General features: G+C 35.0%; 2 protein-coding genes and 1 pseudogene across 2 annotated transcripts; 2 read left to right on the top strand and 1 right to left on the bottom strand.

Annotated features, from left to right (window-relative positions):
• Positions 1–880: 880 nt before the first annotated feature.
• LOC110421155 (importin beta-like SAD2) lies at positions 881–11,365 on the top strand. Its single transcript, XM_021434652.2, has 22 exons — positions 881–1,166; positions 1,260–1,395; positions 1,502–1,589; positions 1,718–1,867; positions 2,184–2,346; positions 2,938–3,122; positions 3,214–3,387; positions 4,028–4,173; positions 4,253–4,376; positions 4,497–4,677; positions 4,939–5,098; positions 5,304–5,345; positions 5,564–5,682; positions 5,770–5,968; positions 6,858–6,989; positions 7,719–7,822; positions 7,988–8,167; positions 8,663–8,802; positions 8,890–9,029; positions 9,190–9,350; positions 10,178–10,304; positions 10,423–11,365. Exons 1-22 carry the CDS (start codon positions 1,077–1,079, stop codon positions 10,584–10,586), a joined length of 3,105 nt encoding a protein of 1,034 aa, XP_021290327.1. The 5' UTR covers positions 881–1,076; the 3' UTR covers positions 10,587–11,365.
• Positions 11,366–11,914: 549 nt separating this feature from the next.
• Positions 11,915–13,707, top strand: LOC110421156 (UDP-glycosyltransferase 92A1 pseudogene; annotated as a pseudogene).
• Positions 13,708–14,508: 801 nt separating this feature from the next.
• On the bottom strand, positions 14,509–26,702 carry SPPL3 (SIGNAL PEPTIDE PEPTIDASE-LIKE 3). The gene is made up of 14 exons (XM_021434478.2): positions 26,355–26,702; positions 25,110–25,268; positions 24,676–24,787; positions 24,422–24,538; positions 22,178–22,335; positions 20,691–20,867; positions 20,169–20,203; positions 19,919–20,075; positions 19,193–19,246; positions 19,025–19,117; positions 17,916–18,058; positions 16,115–16,185; positions 15,140–15,223; positions 14,509–15,006 (listed from the first exon to the last, which is right to left on the bottom strand). The coding sequence occupies exons 1-14, from the start codon at positions 26,505–26,507 to the stop codon at positions 14,906–14,908; spliced, it is 1,614 nt and encodes a 537-aa protein (XP_021290153.1). The 5' UTR covers positions 26,508–26,702; the 3' UTR covers positions 14,509–14,905.
• Positions 26,703–27,517: the final 815 nt, after the last annotated feature.

Here is a 27,517-nt window from a genome sequence, read left to right as displayed (position 1 = left end):
ACAATCATGAACTTGAGTAAGAATAATTTAGATGCAGCTCGACTTAGTCATAATGACGCAAAGGCATTGCATTACTATGTTTGGTGCAACAAACTAGCACGGGGAGCAGGTAAGTACAAATGTTATGTTCCTATAAATAGATCTTAGCATTATTTATTTGTAGCCTTTTTAAATCCTTTTCCTGCTCATTAGCTCTCACTTGGGCTGCCCGCTTGGTCACGTCTGCATTTCATTCGTCTTGATGATCCAAACTCTAATTTAATTATTTGGATTAAAATGTACTTAAGTAAAATTAAATCTAATTTTCTCGAATCTAAATCTCTCTTCTCCTAATCAAAATATATGTTTTTTTTCAAAAAAACGGCCAATCAGTTAGATTTGGAAACAAAAAAGAGATATGCTTGAAAGCGAGCCTTCCCATTTAGAAAGGCCAAAAAACTAAAGCTTTAGAGCAATAAAGCAAATGCCTATTGCTATAAAGTGAAATAAAGCATTGTGCCTTTGCCCCCTCCCTTCTTTAACTAAGCTAACCCAACCACTCAATGCATCAAAACCCATATTTAATTATTCCAAACAAATTTATTATTGATTATTACACCGCTTCCTTTTTTTTTTTTTTTGGCTGATAATACAAGTAATCATTCTTTTCTACGCGAAAAGCACGGCCGACGCCATGCACGTGCGGCTGCTACCTTCGTCCCCTTCAGTAAATAAATGAACGACGTCGTTTACTGGGTTGCGTAACTCCCTTTTTAATGTTTTGGGTTAATTTTTCTGCAGGGAAATGGTGGAAACTGGGAAGCTGGAGTTGACCGCGCGTGTGAGTGAGTAAAGTGGTTTTAGTTAAACAACCGTAAACCCTAATCATTTAAATACCCTTTCTCTTCTCTAGCTCTAGCTGTCTCCCTCCGCAAACCTCTCTCTCTCTCGCTCTCTTTTTATTTTCATTTTTGTAGTTTTGTTTCCTCTCTTTCTCTAAACCCTAGACTCTCATCTCGTACCTGAATTTGAGTAGCTAGGGTTTAGATTTTTAGCTTTTTTAATTTCTAATTGTTCATCATCGGATAAAAAAAATAATGGATCTTCCGAGTCTCGCTGTTGTTCTTCAAGCTGCCCTCAGTCCCAATCCTGCTGAACGCAAGGCTGCTGAACAAAGTCTCAATCAGGTGTTCTTTATATATAATTAATAGTAATCGTTTTTGATTGTTTTTTTTTTTTAAGGATCAAAAGATTGAATTTAGGATTTTCATTGGTTGCAGTTTCAGTATACGCCTCAGCATCTGGTGAGACTGTTACAGATCATCGTCGATAATAATTGCGATATGGCGGTTCGTCAAGTTGCTTCTATTCATTTTAAGAACTTCATTGCTAAGAATTGGGCTCCACTTGATCCAAGTAACCTCTCACTTCTCTCTCCTTTATTCAAAAATATCAATTTCTTTTTGCCAAATTTATGTTTTATGAATTTGAATATATGTTTTGTTTGTTTCAATAAATGTAGATGAGCAACAGAAAATTTTGCAAGGTGATAAAGATATGGTTCGCGATCATATTCTTGTATTTGTAGCTCAAGTTCCTCCTTTGTTGAGGTGAGGTTCTTTGTTGTCCCCATGTTTTTTTATAGTTTGTTTGGAATTTTTTACTGTTTTATTGGTATTGTGCAGAAATTACATTACATGCTTAAGTTGCTCTATGCATCATATCTGTTTTGTTGCAGGGTTCAATTGGGTGAGTGTCTCAAGACCATTATCCATGCTGATTATCCTGAGCAGTGGCCACGACTTCTGGACTGGGTGAAGCATAATCTACAAGATCAGCAGGTTTACGGGGCTTTGTTTGTCTTACGGATTCTTGCTAGAAAATATGAGTAAGTATATACCATATTTTTCTATATTTGGCTGAATATTTTTCTTTATTTCCATTTGTCAATTATTATTTTCGTACCAGTGCAATCTTTATTGTTTTTGCAAGTTTTTTTCTGAAGAGATAGAAAGCATTTGTTTAATTTAACTAGCTTCTTTCTGCGTCCTTAATGCTTGATTGCAATACCTGCAAGCTTCAGAAGTGTTGCCCTGTATTAATTCAAATAATGACTTATTGTTTCTCTTAATTTGGTACATACTCGCATTGTTTTGTATAATGTCATGAGCTGCTAATCCATTCTCAAAATTTTATCATTCTAGGTTCAAGTCAGAGGAGGAGAGAACTCCAGTTCACCGCATTGTTGAGGAGACATTTCCTCATCTTCTCAATATATTCAACAGACTTGTCCAGATTGACAAACCAGCACTGGAAGTAGCAGATCTGATCAAGCTTATTTGTAAAATTTTCTGGTCATCCATCTATGTAAGTTTTAAATTTCTAGTTTTATAGTGCATCTTCATTACCTTTTTTGCCTTATCTGTTACAGGGATGCTAAAGGGGAGCTTCTGACATTCATTTAAACCTTTTGTATATTCTCTTTTTTTTTTTTTTGTTTTCAATTCTCTGTATGTCCTTTTCATTTTGTCTCTAGATGAACCTTTTGGCATATTTATGATAATATTTTGTTCTTATTTAAAATTATACCCATTCTCACTCTCTTGTTTGTAAAAAAAGGGTTTTTATGTGGATTTGATGATCTTATATAATGCTTTTTGATATGAACTCTTGATCTCTCCTTTTGTTCTTTACCACCAAAAAAAAAAAAAAGACAGTCTTACTTTTCCTGTTATTTTGGATATCAAAAGTTTCTTAATCTGATCTCTAGCATGCCAACAATTTTAGTGCATTTTTATATTTTTTGAGCTTGAGGAAGAATTATGTGCCAAATATCTTGACCATAACTTCTTGTACTACAGGGTTTTTATGTCCACTACAACTAGTTTCCTGTGCATTGTTTTGTTGGGATTTGTATGATTTACATGCCATCTTTGGGTTATTTTCTCTTCTTCTCAGTTGGAGATTCCAAAGCAGTTACTTGATCCAAATGTGTTCAATGCTTGGATGATTCTTTTCTTAAATGTTTTGGAGAGGCCCGTACCTCTGGAAGGCCAACCTGTGGATCCTGAGCTCAGGAAATCATGGGGTTGGTGGAAGGTGAAAAAATGGACAGTTCATATTTTAAATAGGCTATATACTCGGTAAGTTTTAGAAATTGCTGCATGTTTTGAGTAATTTTTGCTAGTGTAAAGTTACTAAGCTTGTTTGTGGTTTTTGGTGGCTGTTTTACAGGTTTGGAGATTTAAAGCTCCGGAATCCTGAAAACAGGGCTTTTGCCCAAATGTTTCAGAAGAGTTATGCTGGAAAAATTCTGGAATGCCACTTAAACTTATTGGGTGTGATTCGTGTTGGTGGCTATCTCCCTGACAGAGTTACCAACCTTATTCTTCAGTATCTAAGCAGCAGGTTTGCAATGTCATTCTTCATAAATCTTATCATGTACTGGTGCTTTAGTCAGTGTAAGATGTTGGGTTATGCTTTTGTCAGAGCCGGTCATTCTTTCAGAATCAATGCTGGGATGTTCTTTTTCTTGAGGCTAAAGGGTGCCCTGCATATAACTGAAAGAATTGGATTATTTTTAATCTTTTCTTTTTGGTGTTCCCTATTACTTTCTTTTTACTGCTCAGAGAGATAGAGCAAGGCTTCTTGATGTATTTATGATTACTCATGAAGTGCTTAACATGTTAACACGAAAACTATGAAAGTTTTCTGTAGCAGTGTTAATTAGAATAATTTCTTCTGTATAATGTGTACTTTATCCCTTAATATAAGCAAATAAAGCGTATCATGCTTGATTTTACTTTTCTGCCATAGATTTACAATGGTTAAGATAGATTTGGTCATTTCTTGATAAAAATCATGATTTTTATCGTAATTTTATACTGATTCTGGCAGCCTTTGTTGTACCAAAATGATTGATGACATTACATCTTTAACCGATGCATTATCTTCTTCTTGTTGTCCTATGCTTGTGTATTGCAAATTGTATTGAATTTAGAGATGTTAATAATGGATTCTGACCTGTAAAACATTTATTTTTATGCAGTATCTCGAAAAATAGCATGTATACTTTGTTGCAGCCACAGCTTGATGTTCTTCTTTTTGAGATAGTCTTCCCCCTCATGTGCTTCAATGATAATGATCAAAAGCTTTGGGAGGAAGATCCACATGAGTATGTAAGGAAGGGTTATGGTGAGCTACGAAACCTGGTGTGCCTGTTGTAAACCTTGAATGAGCCACACTGGTTCATACATTTATTGTTGTACTGCAGATATTATTGAAGATTTATATAGTCCAAGGACTGCTTCCATGGACTTTGTCAGTGAGTTAGTCAGAAAACGTGGAAAAGAGAACCTTCAAAAGTTTATTCAATTCATTGTTGAAATTTTCAAAAGGTATTCTTTTACTTTTGAAGCTTTATGCAGACTGGGAATAACGGGATTCTTTGATGATGGCTTGATTTTCTTTTCTTTCTCTTTGTATGGTATTTTTATGGAAAATCTCTCTCATTCCAGATATGATGAAACACCAATAGAATATAAGCCCTACCGACAGAAGGATGGTGCTCTTCTTGCTGTTGGAGCACTTTGTGATAAACTGAAACAAACTGAGCCCTATAAATCCGAACTGGAACATATGTTGATGCAACATGTTTTCCCAGAGTTCTGCAGTCCTGTTGGTCATCTTAGAGCCAAGGTTTGTTTCCAATCAATTTTCTTCTTTATGCTTTTCTATTTCATTTTCTTTATTACATTATTCTGCAATTTATCTAGTTTATTCTGGAATTGTCTGTGGATATTGAAATGATCTTTTCAGAGTTCATTCTATATCTTTGTTTTGGTGGCATTTTTTATCATCCTTCCTTATGTTCTTTGTCAAGGTTTCTAAGAGATATATATACATACAGTTTCACATGTAAGAATTTTCTCAGTTATACTTTTGTGATCTGGGTATTAGGCGGCTTGGGTAGCAGGACAGTATGCCCATATAAACTTCTCTGACCAGAATAATTTTCGCCAAGCACTGCATAGCGTTGTTTCTGGGTTGCGTGATCTGGAACTTCCTGTTCGTGTTGATTCAGTTTTTGCTTTGAGATCATTTGTTGAAGCTTGCAGAGGTAAATAGCTGATACTTCCTCTTTGAACTTTATTTTATATACTGTATGAGTTGGGTTTGGATTGAGCAAGCTTGGGGCAAATCTACATTTATAGTTGATTGCCATCACTGTTGCTGCTTATGTTTATCTATTTGCACTTCTTTTTCTCCATTTCCTGAAGTTGAGAGTTGAGTGCTTAACAGAAAATAAATTGTTTAATTTGCAGATTTAAATGAGATTCGTCCAATTCTTCCTCAACTACTTGATGGTAAGTGTTATTTGAAACTTGGTTGCCATATTAACGGTTTCTGCTTACATGATGGTTGTCTCAATATTAACTCAGCTCTTGGCAGCACCACTGTTGTTTTCTGTTCTTCTTTTCTCAACTTCTAGATCATGATTTGATTGAACATTTGCATGATACATCAGTTACTTTTCATTATTCAAGCAACTTAGTCAATTCATTGCAATGTTCTTTTCCTCCAGAGATTTTTAAACTTATGAATGAGGTTGAGAATGAGGACCTTGTTTTCACACTGGAGACTATAGTTGACAAATTTGGGGAGGAGATGGCACCTTATGCTCTTGGATTATGTCAGAATTTGGTAATGCATGTTTCCATTTTTATTTTTTTGAAGTACTGCTTTTTCGTTCATCTATATCTGAAACTATCATCGTGTCTCTGCATTCAGGCAGCTGCATTTTGGAGGTGTATGAACACTGCAGAAGCTGATGATGAAGCCGATGATCCTGGTGCTCTGGCTGCAGTTGGCTGTTTGCGTGCCATAAGCACAATACTGGAATCAGTTAGCAGGCTTCCTCATCTTTTTGTTCAGATTGAGCCAACTTTGCTTCCAATCATGCGAAGAATGTTGACAACTGATGGACAAGGTACCTACAATATTTCTTCCCTGTCCTAATGATGCTTTTTAATTGTTTTATTTTCTTAATAGTGATACATACTTTGAGCCAACCAGAGTTGAGAAGTGAACCTTAAAGTGAGACCGGATTGAGTTGATTAAAGAATTCTAATGTTTGAATGTGAATGACAAGCTTGCTATACTTTAGATGCTGCTTTTTCTTAAACATTACAAGTGTTTATATAGGTTATTGATTTGGATAGTGAGCAGTTTGAAGAGAAAGGAAAGCTAAATAATGCATTCAGGAGCATGTTTGATCTCTTCCTAAGTGATTTTTAGACATAGAGTACTTATATTATTAGCTTTTGTCTATCCGTACTAGCATATAATGCTTAACTTCATCCCTGCATATTAACTCTTAAATTAGATTCAAAATTTTGTTAGATTGTAGATCAAAGATTATCCTTATGGCATTAGCCATTGCATCTTGATTTAGAATTGTATCATTAATGGCAGCAAATATAGTTATATCCTGAAGGTGTTTGCGTATAGAATTGGAAATGCTCATGAACACAATAGACATTTGCCAAAATAACCAGAAAAAAAAAAAACTGACAATAATCATTTGCCTTTTTGATGCGTAAATAGCAAGCATGCTCTAGGAAAGCCTATGCTGTGTTTTAACCTTCAAATTTTAACTTTTACAGTGATCACGTCAGTATGGTTAGAACTTGGTCAAAAGGACTTGACTATTAAATTTTTTCTGAACAAAATGTAAAAGTGAGTTGATAACGTATATTATCTAATAGTTTATTTGCTGTTATGTTACAATCATGCCAGATTTGGCTTATATAAGACGATGGTTGGTCTTTATCATTGTGTAGGGTCTATTTCATCAATTTTTTTGTATTCTTCTGCAGAGGTTTTTGAAGAAGTCTTGGAGATTGTTTCATATATGACCTTCTTTTCTCCGACTATATCCCTGGATATGTGGAGCCTTTGGCCTTTGATGATTGAAGCATTGGCTGATTGGGCTATAGACTTCTTTCCAAGTATAGTTCTATTTACGCTTTCTGCTTATCTTAGTTCCTTTATTATTTCCATCTCTTAATGTTTTAGGAGTTGTTAACTAGAACTTTTCCTTTTATACTACTCATCAGCTTAATCAGTTTTCTCCTCATTTAGTTATTAACTGGAAATTGTACTTGGGAAAAGGATTGTAAATTATCCTGGGAAGAATAATGCATCTTATCCATGGTCAATAGCATGATAAGTTACTTAGTGATACTTTTTTGCTCTTTGAAAAACATTATGCCAGACATTACTAATCTGAAACTTGTGTTTTAAGCATGTGTGTCTGAGATCCACCTTTGCGAAATAAATTGCAAATATTTTTGTGCCTAACTTCTTGTAGAATTCATTGTGTTTGTTAACTACTTCTTAAAGCATATGTTGTTCATAGAAATCCTAGAGTTAGATGTTTGCACAGAACAAGCTGCATTGGTTTAAGTGTTAGTAACTGAAACAGTTTCTAAGACCACCATCCTTATTTTTGGGATCAGATTGCCACTTCAATGTGGTTGTCCATATTTGTTTATAATATAATGAGGAAAATTTATTTCTGATGGTTCTAGTAGGTCCACATAAATATGTTACATCGTAACAACAGAAACTGGAAGTTTCATACTTTTTTTCGTAATCCAGTTTCAATTTATTATTGTTTATTGTTGAAGTCATCTGTACTTTTTTGTTGTTTCTAAGTAGTAGCTGTTTACATGCAGATATTTTGGTTCCTTTGGACAACTATATATCCAGGGGAACTGCACATTTTCTTACTTGCAAGGAAGCAGACTACCAGCAAAGTCTTTGGAATATGATTTCATCTGTGAGTTGATTTGTAGTGATATAGTTGCTTGTAGATTGACAACTGTCAGGGCAAAATAAAATGAACTATATATTCTTTAGTTTCTGATCTTGCAATTTTCTAGCCTCCTTTATCTCAGCAACCCTTTGGTTTATAAAGTCTTATGTTATTTGCTTTCTTTGGCAGATTATGGCAGATAAAAATTTAGAGGACAATGATATTGAGCCAGCTCCAAAGCTGATAGAAGTAGTGTTTCAAAACTGTAGAGGACAGGTGGATCATTGGGCCGAGCCATATCTGAGAATCACGGTTGATCGATTGCGTCGAACAGAGAAATCACGCTTGAAATGTCTTCTTGTACAAGTGGTAAAGTGTCAGGACCTAGCTGCAGTTTTCTGCAATATGATGTCATGCTTTTATATGCTTCACATGTCTTATAATTATCAGAATTTGATGTTCCTCAATTATTTTACCGATTCAAGGTGACTTACGCATCAAATATCATATACAACGCAATTAGAAAGAGCTAGTTGAAGATTCATATATGGCCAATTTAAGTCAATTTGAGATCTTTTATCTGTTCAAATTTTCTTTGTTGGATTTGTGCTACAAGTTTGAAGTTAATGGTATATGCTATCTTGGAATGTTCTTGTTAGAATCAAGATTTGTTTCTTATATGTTAAAATATGGTGTGAAGTAGCAACAGCTTATACTGATTTAAATGTTAATTGACTCTTCAGGGCATAAACACTACTATCATTTTGCAAGTTGCTTTGGTCTTACCTTTAGAATTACTTTTCATTCCGGGAAACGGCTTTGTCCTGTGATTTTCTGACACAATGTTGGTCTTTCTTAACCCAGATTGCAAATGCGGTTTATTACAATGCAGCATTGACAATCAGCATATTGAATAAGCTTGGTGTTGCAACGGAAGTGTTCAACCTTTGGTTCCAGTTGTTGCAACAAGTTAGAAAGAGTGGTCTACGGGCTAATTTTAAGCGGTAGGTAGTTTGTATTTGTTTTAATCTCTTTCTGTCTCACTCCATACAAACCTGAAGTGTAATATTATGGTGCTCTGGGTGCTGCAGGGAACATGATAAGAAAGTGTGCTGCTTGGGCCTTGCATCGCTACTTGCACTTCCTGGTGAACAGTTAGCTGGGGAGGCTCTTGGGCGAGTGTTCAGGGCCACCCTTGATCTCCTAGTTGCATACAAGGATCAAGTTGCAGGTCACTCTCTCTTCTCCTTTTCTCCCTTTCTGTCTCTATCTGTGAGAATTGCAACCATTTCCCTGTTCATTTTGCTTAGCATGCTGTCTTTCGGGGGTTTTATCTTTCCTTCTTTTCCTCTAATACCTGGATTATTCATGTATTATTTATGTGTGAGCAGAAGCTGCGAAGGAGGAAGAGGCTGAAGATGATGAAGATATGGATGGTTTCCAGACTGATGATGACGACGACGATGTTGATGGTTCTGACAAGGAAATGGGAGTCGATGCAGAGGATGGGGATGAAGCTGATAGTATCAGGCTTCAAAAATTAGCTGCCCAGGTATGTGCATTAGGTTGATCCGTGAGGTGCATAATTTGGTACTTTGCTTGTGCTTCTATCTTTAATATCACGACTTCGCAAAAAAGGGAAAGCTCCCTCGTAGACTGGCAAATAAACTAGAGTATAGCAATTTTGTGGTTGCATTTTCTGTCTAGCATATGTGACAAAGTCCTGAGAACCAGCATATGCCCATGGTGGAATGTCTAGCTACTGTATAGACTGGATGAAGGCATCCTGATCTTATTCTTGTAAGTTGTTTGGATGCTTGTGCCCAGAAATTCATAAAACTGAAGTGTTAGAACCCAAGTGGATAATGCGAGTCTTTCATGGTATGCCTTTATACAAAAAAAGAAGAAGAAAAATGAATAGAATTGTTTAGTTGCCCTTTTTCACTCACAATAAAGGACTTCACAGATTTGGCCTTCTTGTTGAAAAATATGAGATAAGCAATTAAGTGTGAGCTTTACAAGAGTACTTGAGGGGTGCAATAGCGAAGGTATTTAGTCAATTGTTTGTTTGCTGGTTGGATACTCTTGGTGACATACACTTGCTATGCCCCCAAAAATTTCTCAATTGAGGAAATGTTTTAGCAATTTCTTTAGTGTGTTTTGATAAATTGCAGTTGTCTTCAGAACAAATATGTAGGTACTGTTGACTTTTTTGGTAATGCGGAGCCGGAACAGAGAACTTTGAAAATTAATAATAATGCTGTGACCTTTTAATGATTAGGACATATCTGTTGTAAGTTACCCTAGATATCCTTTCAGTAATGGATTCCTGGACTTTCCAATCTTTTATTTGACACCACCTGACTTTGTTTTTAATAGGCAAAGGCTTTCCGTGCAAATGATGATGATGATGATGACTCAGATGATGACTTCAGTGATGATGAAGAGTTACAGTCACCAATTGATGAAGTAGACCCTTTTGTTTTCTTTGTGGATACCGTCAAAGGTAAATGTTTATTCAGCCATCTAAGTTTGTTTATATGCATCTTCTATTTTTGTTGAGCTTCCATGGCATTGTCTTGAATGTGGACTTTTTTCTTGCCTTCCCTAATTTTTGAATCTAGGCTTGCAAGCATCAGATCCTATGAGGTTTCAGAACCTTACACAGACGCTGGATTTCCATCATCAAGCTCTTGCAAATGGTGTTGCTCAGCATGCTGAACAGAGGAGAGCAGAGATTGAAAAGGAGAAAATGGAGAAGGCATCTGCTACTGCTGCTGCATCATGAGTTAGTTTTGGATTGAATTTTTGGTTTGCGCGATGAGTTCATTGATAATTCCATTCATTTAGAAATGGTATAATGAAACCAAGAGTCGATTCTGGTCCATTCAAAGCATTCATTGGTTCATATGGTCATGAAGGTGATTGAGCTTCAAAAGGTTTTGAGGTTCGAGTGCGTGGAGCTTTGTGTGTACAAGTTCTCAATCGTAAGCAGAACGCGGGATTAGGGAACTCGGAGTTTGCTACTGTCACTTGTCAGGTTTTGAATTAGGTTAGGCTGGTGAGTCTGGCCATTCTTTGGCAGAAGATGGCCGTCTCAAACAGTTTGTGTTGTTTCCTTGTAGACCTTTCTTTTGCTATTTTTTATTCCCTTACCCACTTATTCCATCATTTCTTTTTGGGTCGTCATATGTTTGGTCACTCTATTGGTTGACCAGGACTCTGATCTTATCTCCTGGCAGTCACCAGGGAGGGTCCATTGCATACGTAGTAGTCTACGAGATGTCTTGCCATGCTATAATCAGATGGCTAAATATGTAGGATTGTATTGATGATTTTGGTGAAGTGGCCGTCCAAAAAATTTTCCCTGTCAGGTATAGTGTACCAATATTGCGGAATATTTGTTTTTGTTTGGGTTTTGGAGATTTTTGGTTTCAGAGGGGTTGTTGGCCTTGGGTGGTAGGTAACTTGGTTGCCGATTTGTAAGAAAAGATATCTTGATAATTATTATTCTTTATATAATGTGGATTAATGAAAGCAAATTATTCTTGGGATCTTTGTCAGTAACCCTACTCTTTCTTCAAAGCTTCCAACCCCTGTTTCTAATGTATTTGTGAATACAAATACATAAAGCGTTGAGGGAAAGGTGAACAAGGAATGTTCCATACAGAGATGAATGCCTATACCACCGACTAGTTGTTTGTTTTCTCTTCCCAATGCCTAAGACGATTTGTCAGCACCAAATTCATGTTCTTGTGTCCCTATTATCGTATTAGGTTTAAACAGGTATGACTGTATAGAATGGATCGACCTTTACGTATTGTTTGAAGCTTAGCGCCTTTTTGGTGAAAAAAGAGTGAAAGTATGATCCTACTTGGATCATCTGACTCAACAGCCAAAAAGTGTCCCAACTTCTGGGCCTTTACATCTCAACGGAGTGGAGCTTCAATGTCCACGTTAACCAGTTCCACACCAAGAGGCAGCATTGAATGTTGATGGGGTTCGGGGTTTAGATCGAATCAAGAATCACATTCCCCAACTACCACGCGATGTCACACTCACTCAACATTGTCAATGGCCCCTTGGCCCTTTACAAAAGCAAATTAACTGCAAGCAGAACCTTCTTGCTGCAAAGTGCAAACAGCCAAACACACCCAAAAGAACCATGGGCTCTGATCAGCACATAGAAATAGTAATGCTTCCTTTGATGGCTCATGGTCATCTTATTCCATTTCTAGCTCTTGCAAGACAAATCCACCACCGCACAGGCTTCAACATCGCCATTGCCAACACCCCTCTCAACATCCAATATCTCCGTTCCACTCTTCACCAAGATCCCACTGCCGGAATCATCTTGGCCGAGCTCCAGTTCAACAGTGCTGATCATGGCTTGCCACCTAACATAGAGAACACTGAGAACTTGCCTTTGGATCAAATTGGTAAATTCTTTGCCTCATCTGTATCACTCAAAGCCCCATTCCATCACTTGCTATTGGATATCATTGAGAAACAGGGCAAGCCACCTCTTTGTATAATATCAGATACGTTCTTCGGATGGACTGTGGATGTTGCAAAGAGCACAGGCACCATAAACATTACCTTTACTACAGGTGGTGCTTACGGTACAATGGCTTATATTTCCTTGTGGTCGAATCTTCCACATCGTCAGACAGATTCTGAAGAATTCAGTTTGCCAGGATTCCCTGAAAGGTGTCGATTTCATGTTTCTCAACTGCATAAATTTTTAAGAAACGCTGATGGTACTGATCAATGGTCCAGGTTTATGCAGTCTCAGATTTCAGGTTCTTTGCAGTCTTTTGGGTGGTTGTGTAATACGGTTGAAGAGATTGAGCCTCTTGGATTGGAGTTGCTGAGAAATTATATCAAGTATCCTGTTTGGACTATCGGGCCTCTTCTACCTAAACCCTTGTTAAATAAGTCATCATCATCCTCAGCAAATCGTAATGGTTTATACAGACAACATGCAGGAAAAGAGCCCGGAATATCTCCTGAAAAATGCATCCAGTTCCTTGATCTGCATGATCCTGATTCGGTTCTATACATTTCTTTTGGTTCTCAAAATACTATTAGTCCGTCACAGATGATGGAATTAGCCATTGGTTTGGAAGAGAGTGGGAATCCATTCATTTGGGTTATACGGCCACCTATTGGTTTCGACTTAAGTACTGAGTTTAGAGCAGAATGGTTACCAGAAGGGTTTGAAGATCGAATGAGTAGCAGTAAACAAGGCTTGCTGGTGAAAAACTGGGCACCGCAATTGGAGATATTGTCACACAAATCTACAGGAGCGTTCGTAAGCCACTGTGGGTGGAATTCAACATTGGAGAGCTTAAGCCAAGGCGTGAAAATGATAGGGTGGCCAATGGCAGCAGAGCAGGCATACAATTCCAAAATGCTGGTGGAGGAAATGGGTGTTTCTGTGGAGCTGACAAGAGGAGTGCAGAGTAGTATTTCAGGGGAAGAGGTTAAAAGGTTGATACAACTGGTAATGGACAAGGAATGGAAAGGAGGGGATATGAAGAAGAGAGCTGAAGAAATTGCAGAACGTATGAGGGCAGCTGTGAGAGAGGAAGGAAAGGAAAAGGGGTCTTCCATTAAAGCATTAGATGATTTTGTTTCAGCCATTCTATCAAGCTCGCTGTTGCTTCAGCCTTCAGCGTGCAATAACAAAGGTCTCTAGTTTTGTACAGTAGATCAGTATCGTATTAACTATTTTTGTAGTTTTCCCTTTGTTCCTAATAAATGGTATTAATTAAATTAATCGATTCTTTATACCCAGTTTAGCATTGAAAAAAAAAGAGAACATTTCACATCCTATTATGGTACACAGAATTATATATAGCTTGTATATTAAATTATTAATTGAAGTTAATTTTTCTTTTCTTTTTTTTTTCTGTTGTGATGTAATAAATAAATGGTCTTGTGGATTATGGACAAATTTTACTAGGAGTTTCAGATATTGCAAAGAACATATAACCAATATGATTAATAAGGAAAATATGATGAAAGAAAATTATTAAAATACAATAATATAAATTCCGAAATTTATTGTCACAGTTTGCAAATCTGTGACTAATTAGCTGTCGTCTTGGCAGCCAAGCATTTAAGACAGTTAGAATACTTCTTGTTGATTACTTACTCGTCAAAGAGGCATAGTTTTAAAATTTTACTTTTCTTATACTCTAAGAAAATCTAAAAAACTTACACGTTAAGTTTAAATCAAATAAGCTATTATAAATAACATCCTTAAAAATCATCCTAAAACAACCAAATCAAGTATGTCAAATAAAACAATTTACTTTATACTTAGATCTTAAGTATTTTATTTTTCTTCTATTAGAACAATAATACTTATTTATTCTCTTTCAATATCTTTTTACATATTTGCTTACTTTAAGTTTTCACTTCCATTGTCAATAAATCTTGTTTGAGCTTACTTAATCTTACAAACACGAAATTACAGCATCGCACAAAACTTAACTAATGTTCCAAGCCCGCGACATTTACATTCAAAGAGTAAATCGAAACAAGAAAATTCAAGTGTCGTAGCTCATTCAACTCTTCTTAGACACCTCTGCATGTAGGTTGATAAGAAGTTCTCACAATTAATAAAAATGATAAATTTCAGATCTGCTAGTGCTTCTCAACCAGCATCAATATTTGATTAATTGAAATAATGGAACTCAAAATAGCTAAATAATAGTCTTCTCTTCTCACAACTCTGTACAACATGCCATTCCATTGGCATCAGTTAATATATGAAGAATAAGATCAACACAATTACCTTGAAAGGTTGAAAGTTGTATCTGCCTGCCTACAATTTTTGCACAAGCAAAAAATGACATATCTGTATAACATTCCAGATTATTACAACATTAGCAGCAATAGGGGGTGTCAGGCTTCGAGCTGTGATATCACTAGATAGGTACAATTGAAGAGACAGGAATATAGGTTTTAATGGCAAGTTGCCTCCAAAAACTCGAACCCTGCCTTTTCTTAAACCCTGTACTCATAGATAACACCAAACCCTCTCTTTACACCTTTAGCTTATAACGATCATTACCATTTTCATAAGAACTGCCTGCCTCAAGCTTCTCCAGACGGATTTGTCATGGAAGATGACTCGGGGCTGTAATTCCATAGTCCTTTCAGCTCTCCTCTCACCAAACCTAATATGACAGCAACTCCTGAAGGAAAACAAAAACCAGAAATTGAGGAAGGTAAGCAGACAAACAGAATTAAAACGAGAAAGCATGTGTGACCCTTTCTGACAAGCCAGCCAGAAGTAGCCTGGACTAACGGAATTTTTAACTGTGTTACCTAGTGTACAAGGAACGAGATAGAGGAGTGCAGGTTGACCGTGCCCATCCATTAAGTATAACCCTAGGTATGTAAAGAAGAGGCCTGCAATATGTGAAATTGAAACATATAAGTATCACCATAGCTTCACAATAGTTATTTTGTTGTTATCCAACTCTTTTTCATAATTTTTCAACCGACTAAATACAACAATACGCCTTTGATATTCATTCATTTTCCCAAATCTAACATCAAGGTTATTCCGTACTTTCAACTAAACAAAATGTACTATTCTCAGCAACCTACCTGATGTGCAAAAGGATAGAACTTGTTTTCCAAGATTAACAACTGCGTTTCAGAAACTAGAACCTAATGGCAATAGTACATGTACATGTGTGTGTTAACCAAATAGCTTCTTTTCCCTTTAAGAGGAAATCTCAGGAGCATATATCTCTATGTATTACAGTAAAAATCAACCTGAAACAATAAAGCTGGTAATTCCACAGGCCATTCATATACAAATTTTAATTTGTGTCATTTTGAAACAAATAAAAGGTAAAACTGATGCTTTTGATATTTAAATGCCCATGAATCACAAATTTCTCTTTGAAGTTGAAGTAATAACCAGATATGATGACTTTCATTACATATAAGTACATAACTAAGCAGATACAGGTCTCAACAGTTGCATTTGCACTAGAAAAAATTTGCTACAATTTGAAACCACAGAACATGTAAGCCAGTTAAAGCATTCATTGAAATCATTACTGAGTTAAATAAACATCTGTAAGGAAGTAAGGTAAGGAAGTTGGGCAAGGAACAGAACATCAATCAACGAAACTCAGTTCAAACTTATGAGTAAGCCTGATGAAACTGTTGAATTTCACAGAGAATATATTACTCTGACCTAAGGTGGGAAAGAAATCTTAGAGACCTGATAAAGAAAGAAAGAAAGAAAAACAACAGCTAATCAAACTATAATGCATACACACTCACCAAACCCATAGCCGATTATCAACCACACAAAATATCCATTGGCCAGATGCTTCTTGTTTTCCTTATCATATCTGAGACAAACAACCAAACAGGTAAATTAATCATGAACCCATCTATAACACAAAGATGAAAGCCCTTCAAAAAAAGGGCAAAAGGAAATCTCAAGACCTGAATCAATCCCAAACTTGTTGGATCTACAATATGAGTCCTTTCCAAGTTCCTCGTGCAAAAATAAGAATTCAGACAATATCTACTTCTTTCACTCTGCTTGCATAAACATTTTTTACACTCACACATACATACAAAATGTTTCAATATTAAAAGTGGTCCAGTAAATATACTGTGTTTAGAATTAAGAGTTTATTTATGACATAGTCCTTTGTCAAGCTCTAGTCAAGCAAGACCATAATTGTTTCAGAGAATTCTAGAGGTGGCAAAAATTAACAAATCCAAAAAGATACAACAAAATCTTGCCTATTCTGACCCACCATAACCTGATTTAACTCTAAAAGTCAACAAACAATCTGAACAGGAATCCAAAAACAACCTACACTCAACCTGTCTGTTTGCTTAACATGGTAGAGGAAACATAGCTCGACCTGCTTGAAACTTGACTGCCAATATAAATTGACTCAAAAAATCAGTGATTCAAACTTAACGTAACCCAACCCAACTGATGCAATTGAAACTTGTAAGTTCCACAGGTTTTAGAATAAAATAATGAGCCACCTGCAACCCTTTAGCTTTATGTCTCCTTATTGGATTAATCCATGCCATTTGAAACAGAAAATAGAAGTTAATACAAGGTATAATTGACCTTCATTTTCAATTTTCCAAGTGCAAAGAAAACAACTAAGTTAATGCCTTCTAACACCTACAAAAATTTCAAACTTGCTCCCAAAGTTAACTAGCTAATCCAAATAAAGCAAAATTGCACAATGGAATAAGCATGGCTTCTAAGACTGATTAACATTGCAATTAATACCTAATGTGATTTTACAGGATAAAATAATCAATCCATGGTTACAACAATTATCACTGACTGCTTTAGAGATTATTCTGTTGATAAAGGACTTTCAAACAATGAATTTAACAAGATTCCTGCCCAATAGAGCAAAGTTCAGCTAGAAATCGGGTAAAACAAAGGTCCTGGTGCTGTGATCTTTCAGTTTCTAAAATTACAAGTACATCATTATCCTAGTTATAAAAAACCCAATTTTCGTATGCTATGCTGAAGGCAAATATAAGACATTTGGTGCAAAACATTTGACCCCACAAGGGCAATTTTAGCTCCATCCAACTATCAGGGGATTATAACTGAAGTTATTACCATTGAAGCCTTTTGGAAATTGGTCTTATTTCCAATATCTAGCTTAAAAGTAACATCCACCAACTTTTCAAGCAGGTTTTCATTAGCTTGAAAGCAAATTGTAGCATAAAAGGGGACTCGCATATAACCAAACCAAGCAAAAAGGTTAATGACTTGCTAAATGACCATTACATGATCCCATAAAGTACATATGATCCAACAAAGTACATAGGGGAACACTATGACTAAGACATTAAACATAGACTACAATGGTGTCTGACAAGGGTTTTCTGCTTTCTGTCTGTTTTTTATCCCTTCCATTTTTTGGGTCAAATTTACCCTACCATTTCAGAGAGGGCATTACCACAAACTAAAAAATTTAGCCTTTTCATATCCTGAACTACAAAAAGAATAATAACAAAGCAAATTACTGAAAAATATGCATCTTGGTATCAGATAATAGTGGTCAACAGGATACAAGAAAAGTAGTACCTGAAAGCAAATGCAACAAGCAAACCAGGAAAGAGAATGTCCCCAAATCCAATCATATCATAACCACCCCATGGATCAAAAACTCTAGGAACTCTCAAGAGCATGGGAATTGATTCTCCACCACTATTGTCACCTCGAGCAACCTATTAATTGGATCAAAATGTTAGAGACCAAAGCTCATCCTTGGAACGTCACCTTATGTTTAAGTTCTTAAGTTGACTGGTTCTTAATGTTATTAAAAATTAAAAACGAAAAACAAAAACGAAAGAGGGCCTAGCTGACTTTAGCTCATTGAATCAGGAACTTGCCCTGTGCCGAGACCACTCTATTTAAGTGGCAACGTTTTGGCAAGGAGCAGGATTTTACATTTTTCCTACAAGTATACATTTTTGTCAAGTCCTAACATATTCAAATATATTTGAAATAAGCAACTCAAGCATTTAGCCCAGCATTTAGTGCATAACCCATGCTCAAAAAGCAGGTTCGGATCCCCTCTTTCCCAAATCACAAAATATATGAAGAAATGAAAAAATTATGCAGCTGGATTCACCTGCCATCTATCCAGTTGACTTAGGAACTAACCCTCGAACACATTGTCGTCAAGGCTGGTTAAAAACACTATTGATTCTTTTATGTGGTATCGAAGCCTCCTTGACCAAGCAGTTAGAGTTTAAATTCAAATTGAGCTTCTTCTAATAAACAAATCTCAGCACGAGTAAGCGATGGGTGAGCATGGCTTATACTTCATAGGGTTGTCCATAAGTATGTTATCATACCATGAGAAGCATATGACAAAAATTCTTAGCTCCAACCAAACCAAACATGCAAACCATCCTTTATTCAATCAGCATATATTTGATTGTGTTATTATCTGTGTTCATCGGTACTACTGCACTGGCTAATCACAAGGAAATCATGACACCTTGACAAGCCTAGATATAATATTTGACACTTTGATGGCGTTGAATAAAGTAACAGAGTACTGCTCCATCAGACACAAATATTCAATACTTTCAATGGAGTCAAACCCAAAGACCAGTCAATGCTTTACAATAATTAAGACAAACCAAGGTAAATTCCATGCAACAACCGAAAAGATAAGAACTTACTGCAATCATCACACTCTGATGGAATATAAGTGGTGATAGGAAGACCCAGAAGATGTCATAGACAAATGCACAACAGAGAAGCACTGTAGCGACCTGAGTCATGAAGAACAATCAGGGCAAGGAGTGAAACATAATTCATAAATACATAATAAACTAAAACCATAGTACCTTGATATTAGGCAGTCGAGCCAACTGTAAGACTGTTATCATCAAACAGATACCCTATTAAACAAAAAAAAAAAAAATTCAATTTTCAGGTAATCAACAAAAGCCAAGCAAAAGGCATCTGAACAATGTTCGAACCTCTAAACAGCAATCAAACTTCATACTTACCTCAAGTTAGTTAAAACAACAGAAAAACGAGAAGGCGAAACAGCAGCAATAACAATAGAAAGGAATAATGATCGCCATCACCAAGAATTCAAATATGAGATCAATTTAGATTGCAATCGTAGGATTCTAAGTACCACTTCTTTTAAACCCCAATTACACCTACCTAAATCAACAATCTAAATTGTGCTATGTTCTAGTACCATTCACAGTACTAGAACAGCTTCTAAACAACTAACTCCCTAATTTCCTGACATAGATCTTAATCCAATTCCAAACTTTATAATAGCCTTGCAATCTCCAATCCTCTTAACACCAACTAAAACTAAAATTTAATCTCAAAACCTACTTGTTTCCCTGCAATAGCATCAACTTATTGCCAATTTGATACAACTCTCTTTTCTGTCCTACAATTGACTTTCACATACTCAACATATTATTAAGTCAAGATATTACCATTACGGAGAGTGCTAGGTATTTGCATCATAGAAAGTACGACCAATTCCCAAAAAATTAAAATAAAATAATCAATCTAGAATGCAAGTGGTGGCATAGGCGACATACAAGAATATCTTGGCCCACCCATGAATATGATGCTCGCCTATGGACAGCCCAGACAACAGCAAATATCACACAGAATAGCGCAACCACAAGTGAGAGGATAGAAACCTCCCCAAAAAGAGGCAAATTCAGTGTCTTCTGTGGACAATTCCTGCATTTTCTGCTTTTACACTTACATTAGGAGCAGGAACAAAAAGAAACTAGATCTTATAAAACAGCTATTATCCGGTTTAGCAGCAAATTCCAAGCATACCTTAATATCGGCGTCATAATGCAATTATGCATCCCCTGAAAAACAAAACAAAGAAACAAAAAAGAAAATATCTGAACAGATAGCCAACATAGAGGTTGATAAGAGAAAATACCACTGTGAAGAAAAAGAAAAAGCAAATAACAAGAAATAGAGAAGTAGGGGAAAAATAGCTGCTTCAATACTGTTCATATGCATGTTGCAGAAACAAGATTTCACAAAAAGATGGTCTTTTCTTCCTACATAACATATGCAGAAAGACAGCATCAAAAATCAACCCAGTCATGCATTTCTAATCAGGATTTATAAATAATATATCTGCCATGGTTACATTTTTGGAGGAACAAACATACTTTATTTTAGTTCCATTTGACATACAACAATCCACAAATATAACAGAGAAAAAAACCAACTCAAAAGTGTCATTTATTTTTAACATGCCCTGTCTAAGTATTAGCTAATTTAAACAGGCATATTTACATACATGATAAATAACACATTAAACACAAAAAATAACTATGTTACCTGAACACCGCCTAAGCAGAAGAGTACAATCAGCAACCAGACAAACCAAGAGGACATGAAGAAGTACAGCAGCACCAGAAAAGTGGATGCCGTTATCACAAAAACTACGGCACCCTTTGCACTGATATCAAGGATTTCCTTTTCATCATCATTGCTTATTCCAGCATTGGAAGACTCCTAGTCAAAAGCAGCAAAAAAAAAATCAATTAAATTTCGTTTTTGTAATCAAGGACATCATGTTGTAATGATAAAATCAGAAGGAAAACTGAGAATTCAAAGAGGCACTAAGAAAAGGATGAGAGAAAGGAATGCAAAATATGATACAAAAAGGATATGCTTTCCACACAGCATATCCCAGCAGCAATAAAACCAGTCTTCTCTTACAACCATCTAAGGTCTTTAGATATGATTCCTGAGTAACACATTTAGTCCAGCAGTATCAGGGTTAGTCACTTATGAAAAGACCAATTAAGAAATGATCTACAATATATGGATATAATATAAACCTACATATATATATATATATATATATGTCATAAATAAAAATTATAAATTAAGTTCAGAAGTACTTAGTTATTGAGTTAAAAATGAATCCTATCAAAATTGAATTTCAATGTTATAAATTATAAAATCCCTAATTCCATCCACGTCAACAGTTCTCCAGTTCTAACATTAACTACTCACTTACAAATTAAATGTTAAAAACTTTTACATATGCTTCAAGACTTATAATATAAAAATTTATGCGGAAAACTTCAATATATAATTTGAAAACATATTAATAACAAAAATATTTATGGAAAACTCTAATAGAGTTACTCATTTTATATTGAAAAAAAACTGTGACTTCATCACTTCATATTCAGGACAACTTTTTAAAGAAAGCATCAAATGCATTAACCGTTAAGTGTTGATGATGCAGTCTTAATTGCAGGTGCATTTGCCTAATTCCACACAAAGGACCTCAACTACAGAGATCCCGTTGCAGTGACAAGTGCCAATATAAAACATCATAATTTTATCGCAATAATCAAACCATACTACCCATCAAACTGGCATTTTAGAGATATGAGAAAAACTATAGAAATGCTAATCATCTACCAACTCACCGGAATATAATAAAATATCTAAGAACAAAACAATTAACTGTATACTGCCTGCCAGGCCCACCCACCAATTAGAGAACAGTCAATAAGAACTGCCATAAACTTAATTTGAGAGGAAAATAGAACTTCAAAAAATAGCATGGCCTGATTATGAGCACGAATCAACTTTCTTAAAAGATGCAATTTCCATTAGAGTCATTAATAAGGCTACAATAATAGGTGCTCAAAATTTTGGGATAACCTAATACGTTATTCATTTACATCACAAGCAATTACTCCCTATAACAGGTGTTAACAAATTTCTTTCTATAAGACGCACATCAGATAAATGATGAAACTGTAAACTTCATAATAACGGATAGAGAATAGAAAGTGATAAACCTTTGGTGATAATTCATTATAGCGTTCATCAGTATGCTCAGAAGTACCAAACTCTTGCCAAAGTGAAGCAGTGACAATTGTGCCAACAGCCATAGCCCACAAAAATAACACCGAGAAATCCACGACAGGACGGGTTGGTGCATATAATAGGAATTCCACTGCATTGGAAATTAACATGAGTTGACATAAATGAATCTTCATATGAAACTAAGCTTAAAAGATTAGAAAGAATGTATGCATCATGAATGTACGTGTACATATAACCAAAGCTCAAAATAACACATGTAAACAAACAATAGCTTAGAGAAGATAAAATAAACCATTATTTCTTTAAGTAACATACCGAATAAAATTTAGCAGGCAACAAAGAAAAAATTTCTAAATGATTTCTTGCAATTTAAAATCTCTAAAAGCATCGAATCAAATGCCAAATCACTCTTCTCAAAATTGTGAGGAACATTTAGCATTTATTTTAGTCAATATGTGCAAAGTTTCTGTAAACTTGATCAATATGTTGGTAATAAAACTTTCAAATCTTAATAGCAATTAGACATCATACATCTCACTTTTAGAATCAGTTCAGATAACAAAATTCATAGATGAAGTATTCGTTGTTGACAATATAAAAATGATTAAGTCAGTTCAAATCATTGGCTGGGTGAGAGTGGAGAGTTGTAATCAAGATGAACCAAACTGAAGTAATTCATAAACTTATAGTAATGAATTCAGAATCTGTTTCAAAGCAAAGGATCCTTTAGCAATCACTAGGGTTAAACAGAAGCAAATTCGTAATCGTTAACCTAATATTCTGTGCGCTTCAATGAGTTGATATCTCTAAGGCCCCAGTATGGTATCAAATATTAATGAATGCAATCAATTTATAGTATTCTAGAACCTTATCTAGATTTGAAAGAGAGAAGGCTCCAACAATGAACTATGAGCAAACTCTATATATTAGTATTTTTATGTAAAATATATAAATAAAATCTTTATTCTTTCTTAAATATTCAAGTGTTGGAAAACTATTGTCCCATAAAAGAAATAGAACTTTAATAGAAAAAGATAGAACCTTAAATAAAATCAGGGCAAAAGCTTGAACCTCATGTAGAGAACCAAAGCAAAAGTGTGAACCTCAACTAAAGGACTAGGACTTATTATAGCAACCAAGTTCGAATTCAGCTGGGAATTGCTGGGTAAGTTTTGGTCCCAAGACATTGGCTTAATTTGGGATTTCAGGGTTTAAAAAAGAGAATGAAAATATAGACATGATAACATGAACCTTGTTGGGAATAGATGTTGCAAACTGAAGCAAATTGAAGTGGAACCTGCAATAGCTATTTCAGACATATGATTCATTCTATCACTATTTCACTTATTTTCTTAACTTTCAATGGATTAATTTTTAGCCTGCATAGCATCCCATCCCCTCAAAGCTTCTGCCAGAATAGTGCCGCACTCAACTCAGATAAGGCATTCTAATCTTAAATTCCAAATTGTATATATATATTTTTTTGGTTGACAATTCAAAAGAAAGGGAACTAATTTAGTGAAAGTTCAGATCATGCCAATGTTGAAAGCAGAAAGCCACAAATTCTTATATTTAAAGTTCATCAATGAGGGAAATTACATCAAAGATTTTGTTTAGTAACATAAAAAATTTTCCTATCTTTTAAAACTGAAAAATAAACAATTAGATAGCTTAAAGTTTGCTCACACTGACACATGTAGATGCATACATGCATCAACACACAAAACCTGCACATTCTGAAACACACATATATATAACCCCAAAATGACAATCCTTATATTCATTAATGGCATTAGACAATCTCTTCAGTTAGACTTGAACCATTCAAAATCATTACTTGACTAACCAATGATGGTCAAGTTTTTTGGGAAAATGTTAGCACATTCTCTCTAAAGCTGTGCCAAACAATAGGTTAGACATGTTTCTACACTCAACTCAATCAAGTAAGCCTTAATCAAAAGCTAGTTGTGTTTGGCAGGTCTACTATTTTCCTGTATAATGTAGCCCCACCCCTGATAAGATCTAGAGGCATAAGTGTATTTAATCCATCATTAACACTTTCTTGACAAGAGATCCATGTTTCTAACAATCTAGGAAATAGCTAAGACATTCCTTTTTTGAAAAGGAAATAGCTAATACATATCTTAAGAATAAAACTAAAAGTAGATAAAAAAAAAAGATATATATCATGTTAGCTCATGATATCAAGTGCTTACCATGTTTGTCTGCCATAGTTTTGTTAACCACATCTCCCGCTGATTTTGGAACCATCACAACAGGTATTGAAATATTTAAAGAAGTATCGTTCTCAGAACAAACCATCTTGTAAAGCTCTGGAGAAATTACAAAAAATGGAAGCTTATGTAAGAGACTAATAAACCATTGCATTCTTTTAATCAATCATCCAAATTGAACTTCAAAACAAAATTTAAATACAAATAGCACATGCCAGCAAACAAAAACATATAACCTTCTTTGTCATTTATCACCAGCAAGGCAGCAGCGCCTCCTGACTGTGCAACTTTAGCCTTAGTCGTGAAGTCACAATCACCACGTGTAGACAAGGCTACAGAGCCAGAGAGCTGAAAGCAGAAAATTCTAACCATGATGCTTCAAAACTTTTCATTTCGCTTACATCAGATAATAGTGCGTATGCAACCGTTTAACTTTATTCTAAATTTTAATAAAGTATTATCTCAAATCTTCAAAATTCTTCCCAACTTCATAGGTTCCCGTGGTCCTCCCAGAACTTAGAGAAGTTTAGAGCATGTGCTTTATAAAGTTCACTATACTTAACTTAATCTAACAAAAATGTGCTCCAACTAATTACAAAAAAGCCAAACAATTCTTGGAAAGGCAAGTTGACCAAAAATTTTGTGAGAGCATGATAAATTGGGACAGAACCTCCGAAGAAGATTTAGAACAGCCATTTAGGGGATTTGAGAAAACAGCAGGCAATTTGGGACTTTTGCTGGCCTCCTCGGGCAATGAAGCTCCAAAGCTTGCAGTTAAACCAGCTAAATCTTCACCTTCAACGCCGTCAACCCAGATCTTCACCTTAACCTGGAAGATTTGAACACAATTTATTAAGGAATTAGGGTAAACATATATTAATCTTTTGAACTCTATTAAGGAAGAGCCTACCATGCCAAAAATCACACTCGCTACTTCTAATTTATCTATCTTTCCCTAAAATGAGTTTCAACAACCACTGATAAAGTAATCAGCTTCTTTCATAATATTGTGGAACCACCAAATAACAGTCAAAACCTTCAGATCACAAACAAAAACTCAAAATTTTCACTAAACAACAGGTAGACAACATTGTTTTCCACCTATAACCATTATATAACCACACCAATTTCCTGCATCCTAGGAACCCACATTTTCAAGGTTGGTCCTTGCCTTCCTAAATAATTAACTTTCACTACTTTTTACCTAACAGTACTAGTTTGCAGCAGGCTTAATGTTCCTAATGAAAACCTCTCTTCATATACATTTTTGCACTCTTCAGCACTCCCTTGTTTCAAATTAGTAGCAACTAGTTCAATTTTTCCTTTATAAAGTAAAAAATAACCTTCAACTACCAACCACCTTCCACTTTATAACAATCCTAAACCCCTTTTTGTACAAATGCAAATCCCAGAAGACCCCTACTTCTTCGACTCTCTATCTTGTTAAAAAATCCCAATCAAGCAGATTATTCGAATTCTTTTTCCCAGAATCATGTTTGCTATAATTTGCCTATGGAATTCGCCACCTGCGGGCATGTTGGCTGCAGCCAATATCAATATCCCAACTTCTTTATTTCTTTGGATAAAACAATATCCCAATATACCCAACTTCAATTCTATTGTCAGTGAAAAATCCCACAGAAATCAAAACTGAATCTATCCAAACCAACTTGGTTTCTCCAATTAAAGAAAAAGGAAATAATTTTATTCTTTCTATTTATATCCATCTCCTTCACTCAGACCCTAAAAATTAAGAAACAAAATATTAATGGAGCAAATTAAATTTGGAACTATTCCGAATTATTTCGAAATCCAGATCGAAAATTAACCAATTATATATAGAACAAAACACAATGCCAAAGCATTTCGAAATGTCGTAAATAATAATAATAAAATGAAATTGATTCAAAATTACCAATTTGAACGGATTGTTACAGGAAGGTAACTGAGGGCCATCGTCCTGGGAGGCACCGTCGGCGGTGGCGGCAACAGCAAACGACAGAGCCAAGAGAAACAACAAAGGAAGAGCCGCTGAAAAGCGGCGTCCGCTTCCCGGAGGAAACGACATGATGGTGTGGTGGAGCGAAAGAGAAGAAGAAAGAGAAAGAGAAAGAAAAAATTGAAAACAAAAAATTTTTTTCTTTCTCTTTCCTGAAGGAAGGAAAGTTTGATGAGAAATGGAGACGGGAAATTTTAATCTTTTTCTTCAGTAGTTGGATTTCCTTTTCAATATTCTCTCTCACCCACGTCGGCGGAAAACACGTTAAGTTTGTCAGTAAACCGACAGGCTCGGTGTTTGGGAATGCGAAGAGCGGCTTACGTGTAATTTTTAAGGATGGCTTGGTATAAACTCTTCATTTTCCCTTTTTTTTTTATTTGGTAAAAAAAATTGGAATAACTTGGTTTGTTGGGTGTTTACTTCAAAAGGGAGGGGACAACAAAGCTCTTTACTTCACATTTCACACTTGTTTTGTACCTTGCCTATGTTTATGTCCATCATTAAGTAATTTATCTATAATTTAAAGAAAAAATAAGTCAGTTTCTATTTATATACTTAAAGATATATATACATATATAATATTTGAAAAGCAAATAAAACATTCAATTTTTAAAAACAAATTATATTTATCTGATGGAAAATTATGTATTTTCATATTCAATGAAAGAAATGAATAATACTAATAAAAAAATAATACTTAAAAATATTTAAATAAAAATTCAATCAAATTTTTATATATTTTTTAAATTAAATTAATTATTATTAATAAAAAATTATTAATATTGATGTAATATATTAACATATTATAATTGATAAAAATATAATATATTATTATCATGTGATGATATAATTGTTGTCGACATCACATAAATGTAAAATAATTAATTAATTAATCATTATTATTAAAATTTATTTAATTAAAAATAAAAATTTATTTAAATTTTCTTGAAGAGTTTAATGACATTTTCAACGACTATGTTAAAAAAAAAAAGAAAAAAGAAAAACTCTCACAATGGATGCATCACCGATGAATCTCATCTGCTTGACGTTCACCCATAATTCAGCATTTTCCACACTTT

The sequence above is a fragment of the Theobroma umbraticum genome, unplaced genomic scaffold, assembly GCF_002168275.2.
Source record: "Theobroma umbraticum cultivar Fairchild unplaced genomic scaffold, ASM216827v3 scaffold_130.0, whole genome shotgun sequence".
NCBI lineage: Eukaryota > Viridiplantae > Streptophyta > Magnoliopsida > Malvales > Malvaceae > Theobroma > Theobroma umbraticum.
The sequence above is the reverse complement of the archived record's forward strand: the minus strand, read 5'-3'. Positions and strand labels throughout refer to the sequence as shown.

Bases quoted from the DNA above. Each gene is read 5' to 3' on its own strand.
- SPPL3 (XM_021434478.2), bottom strand. From the start codon at position 26,507: ATGTCGTTTCCTCCGGGAAGCGGACGCCGCTTTTCAGCGGCTCTTCCT. The intron at 24,788-25,109 runs GTTCTGTCCCAA...TTCTGCTTTCAG, and splicing joins GTTCTAAATCTTCTTCGGAG to CTCTCTGGCTCTGTAGCCTT. The intron at 15,224-16,114 runs GTGAGTGTGTAT...CACATATTGCAG, and splicing joins GATAATCGGCTATGGGTTTG to GCCTCTTCTTTACATACCTA.
- LOC110421155 (XM_021434652.2), top strand. From the start codon at position 1,077: ATGGATCTTCCGAGTCTCGCTGTTGTTCTTCAAGCTGCCCTCAGTCCC. The intron at 5,099-5,303 runs GTAAATAGCTGA...TTTAATTTGCAG, and splicing joins ATTTGTTGAAGCTTGCAGAG to ATTTAAATGAGATTCGTCCA. The intron at 5,346-5,563 runs GTAAGTGTTATT...CTTTTCCTCCAG, and splicing joins TCTTCCTCAACTACTTGATG to AGATTTTTAAACTTATGAAT.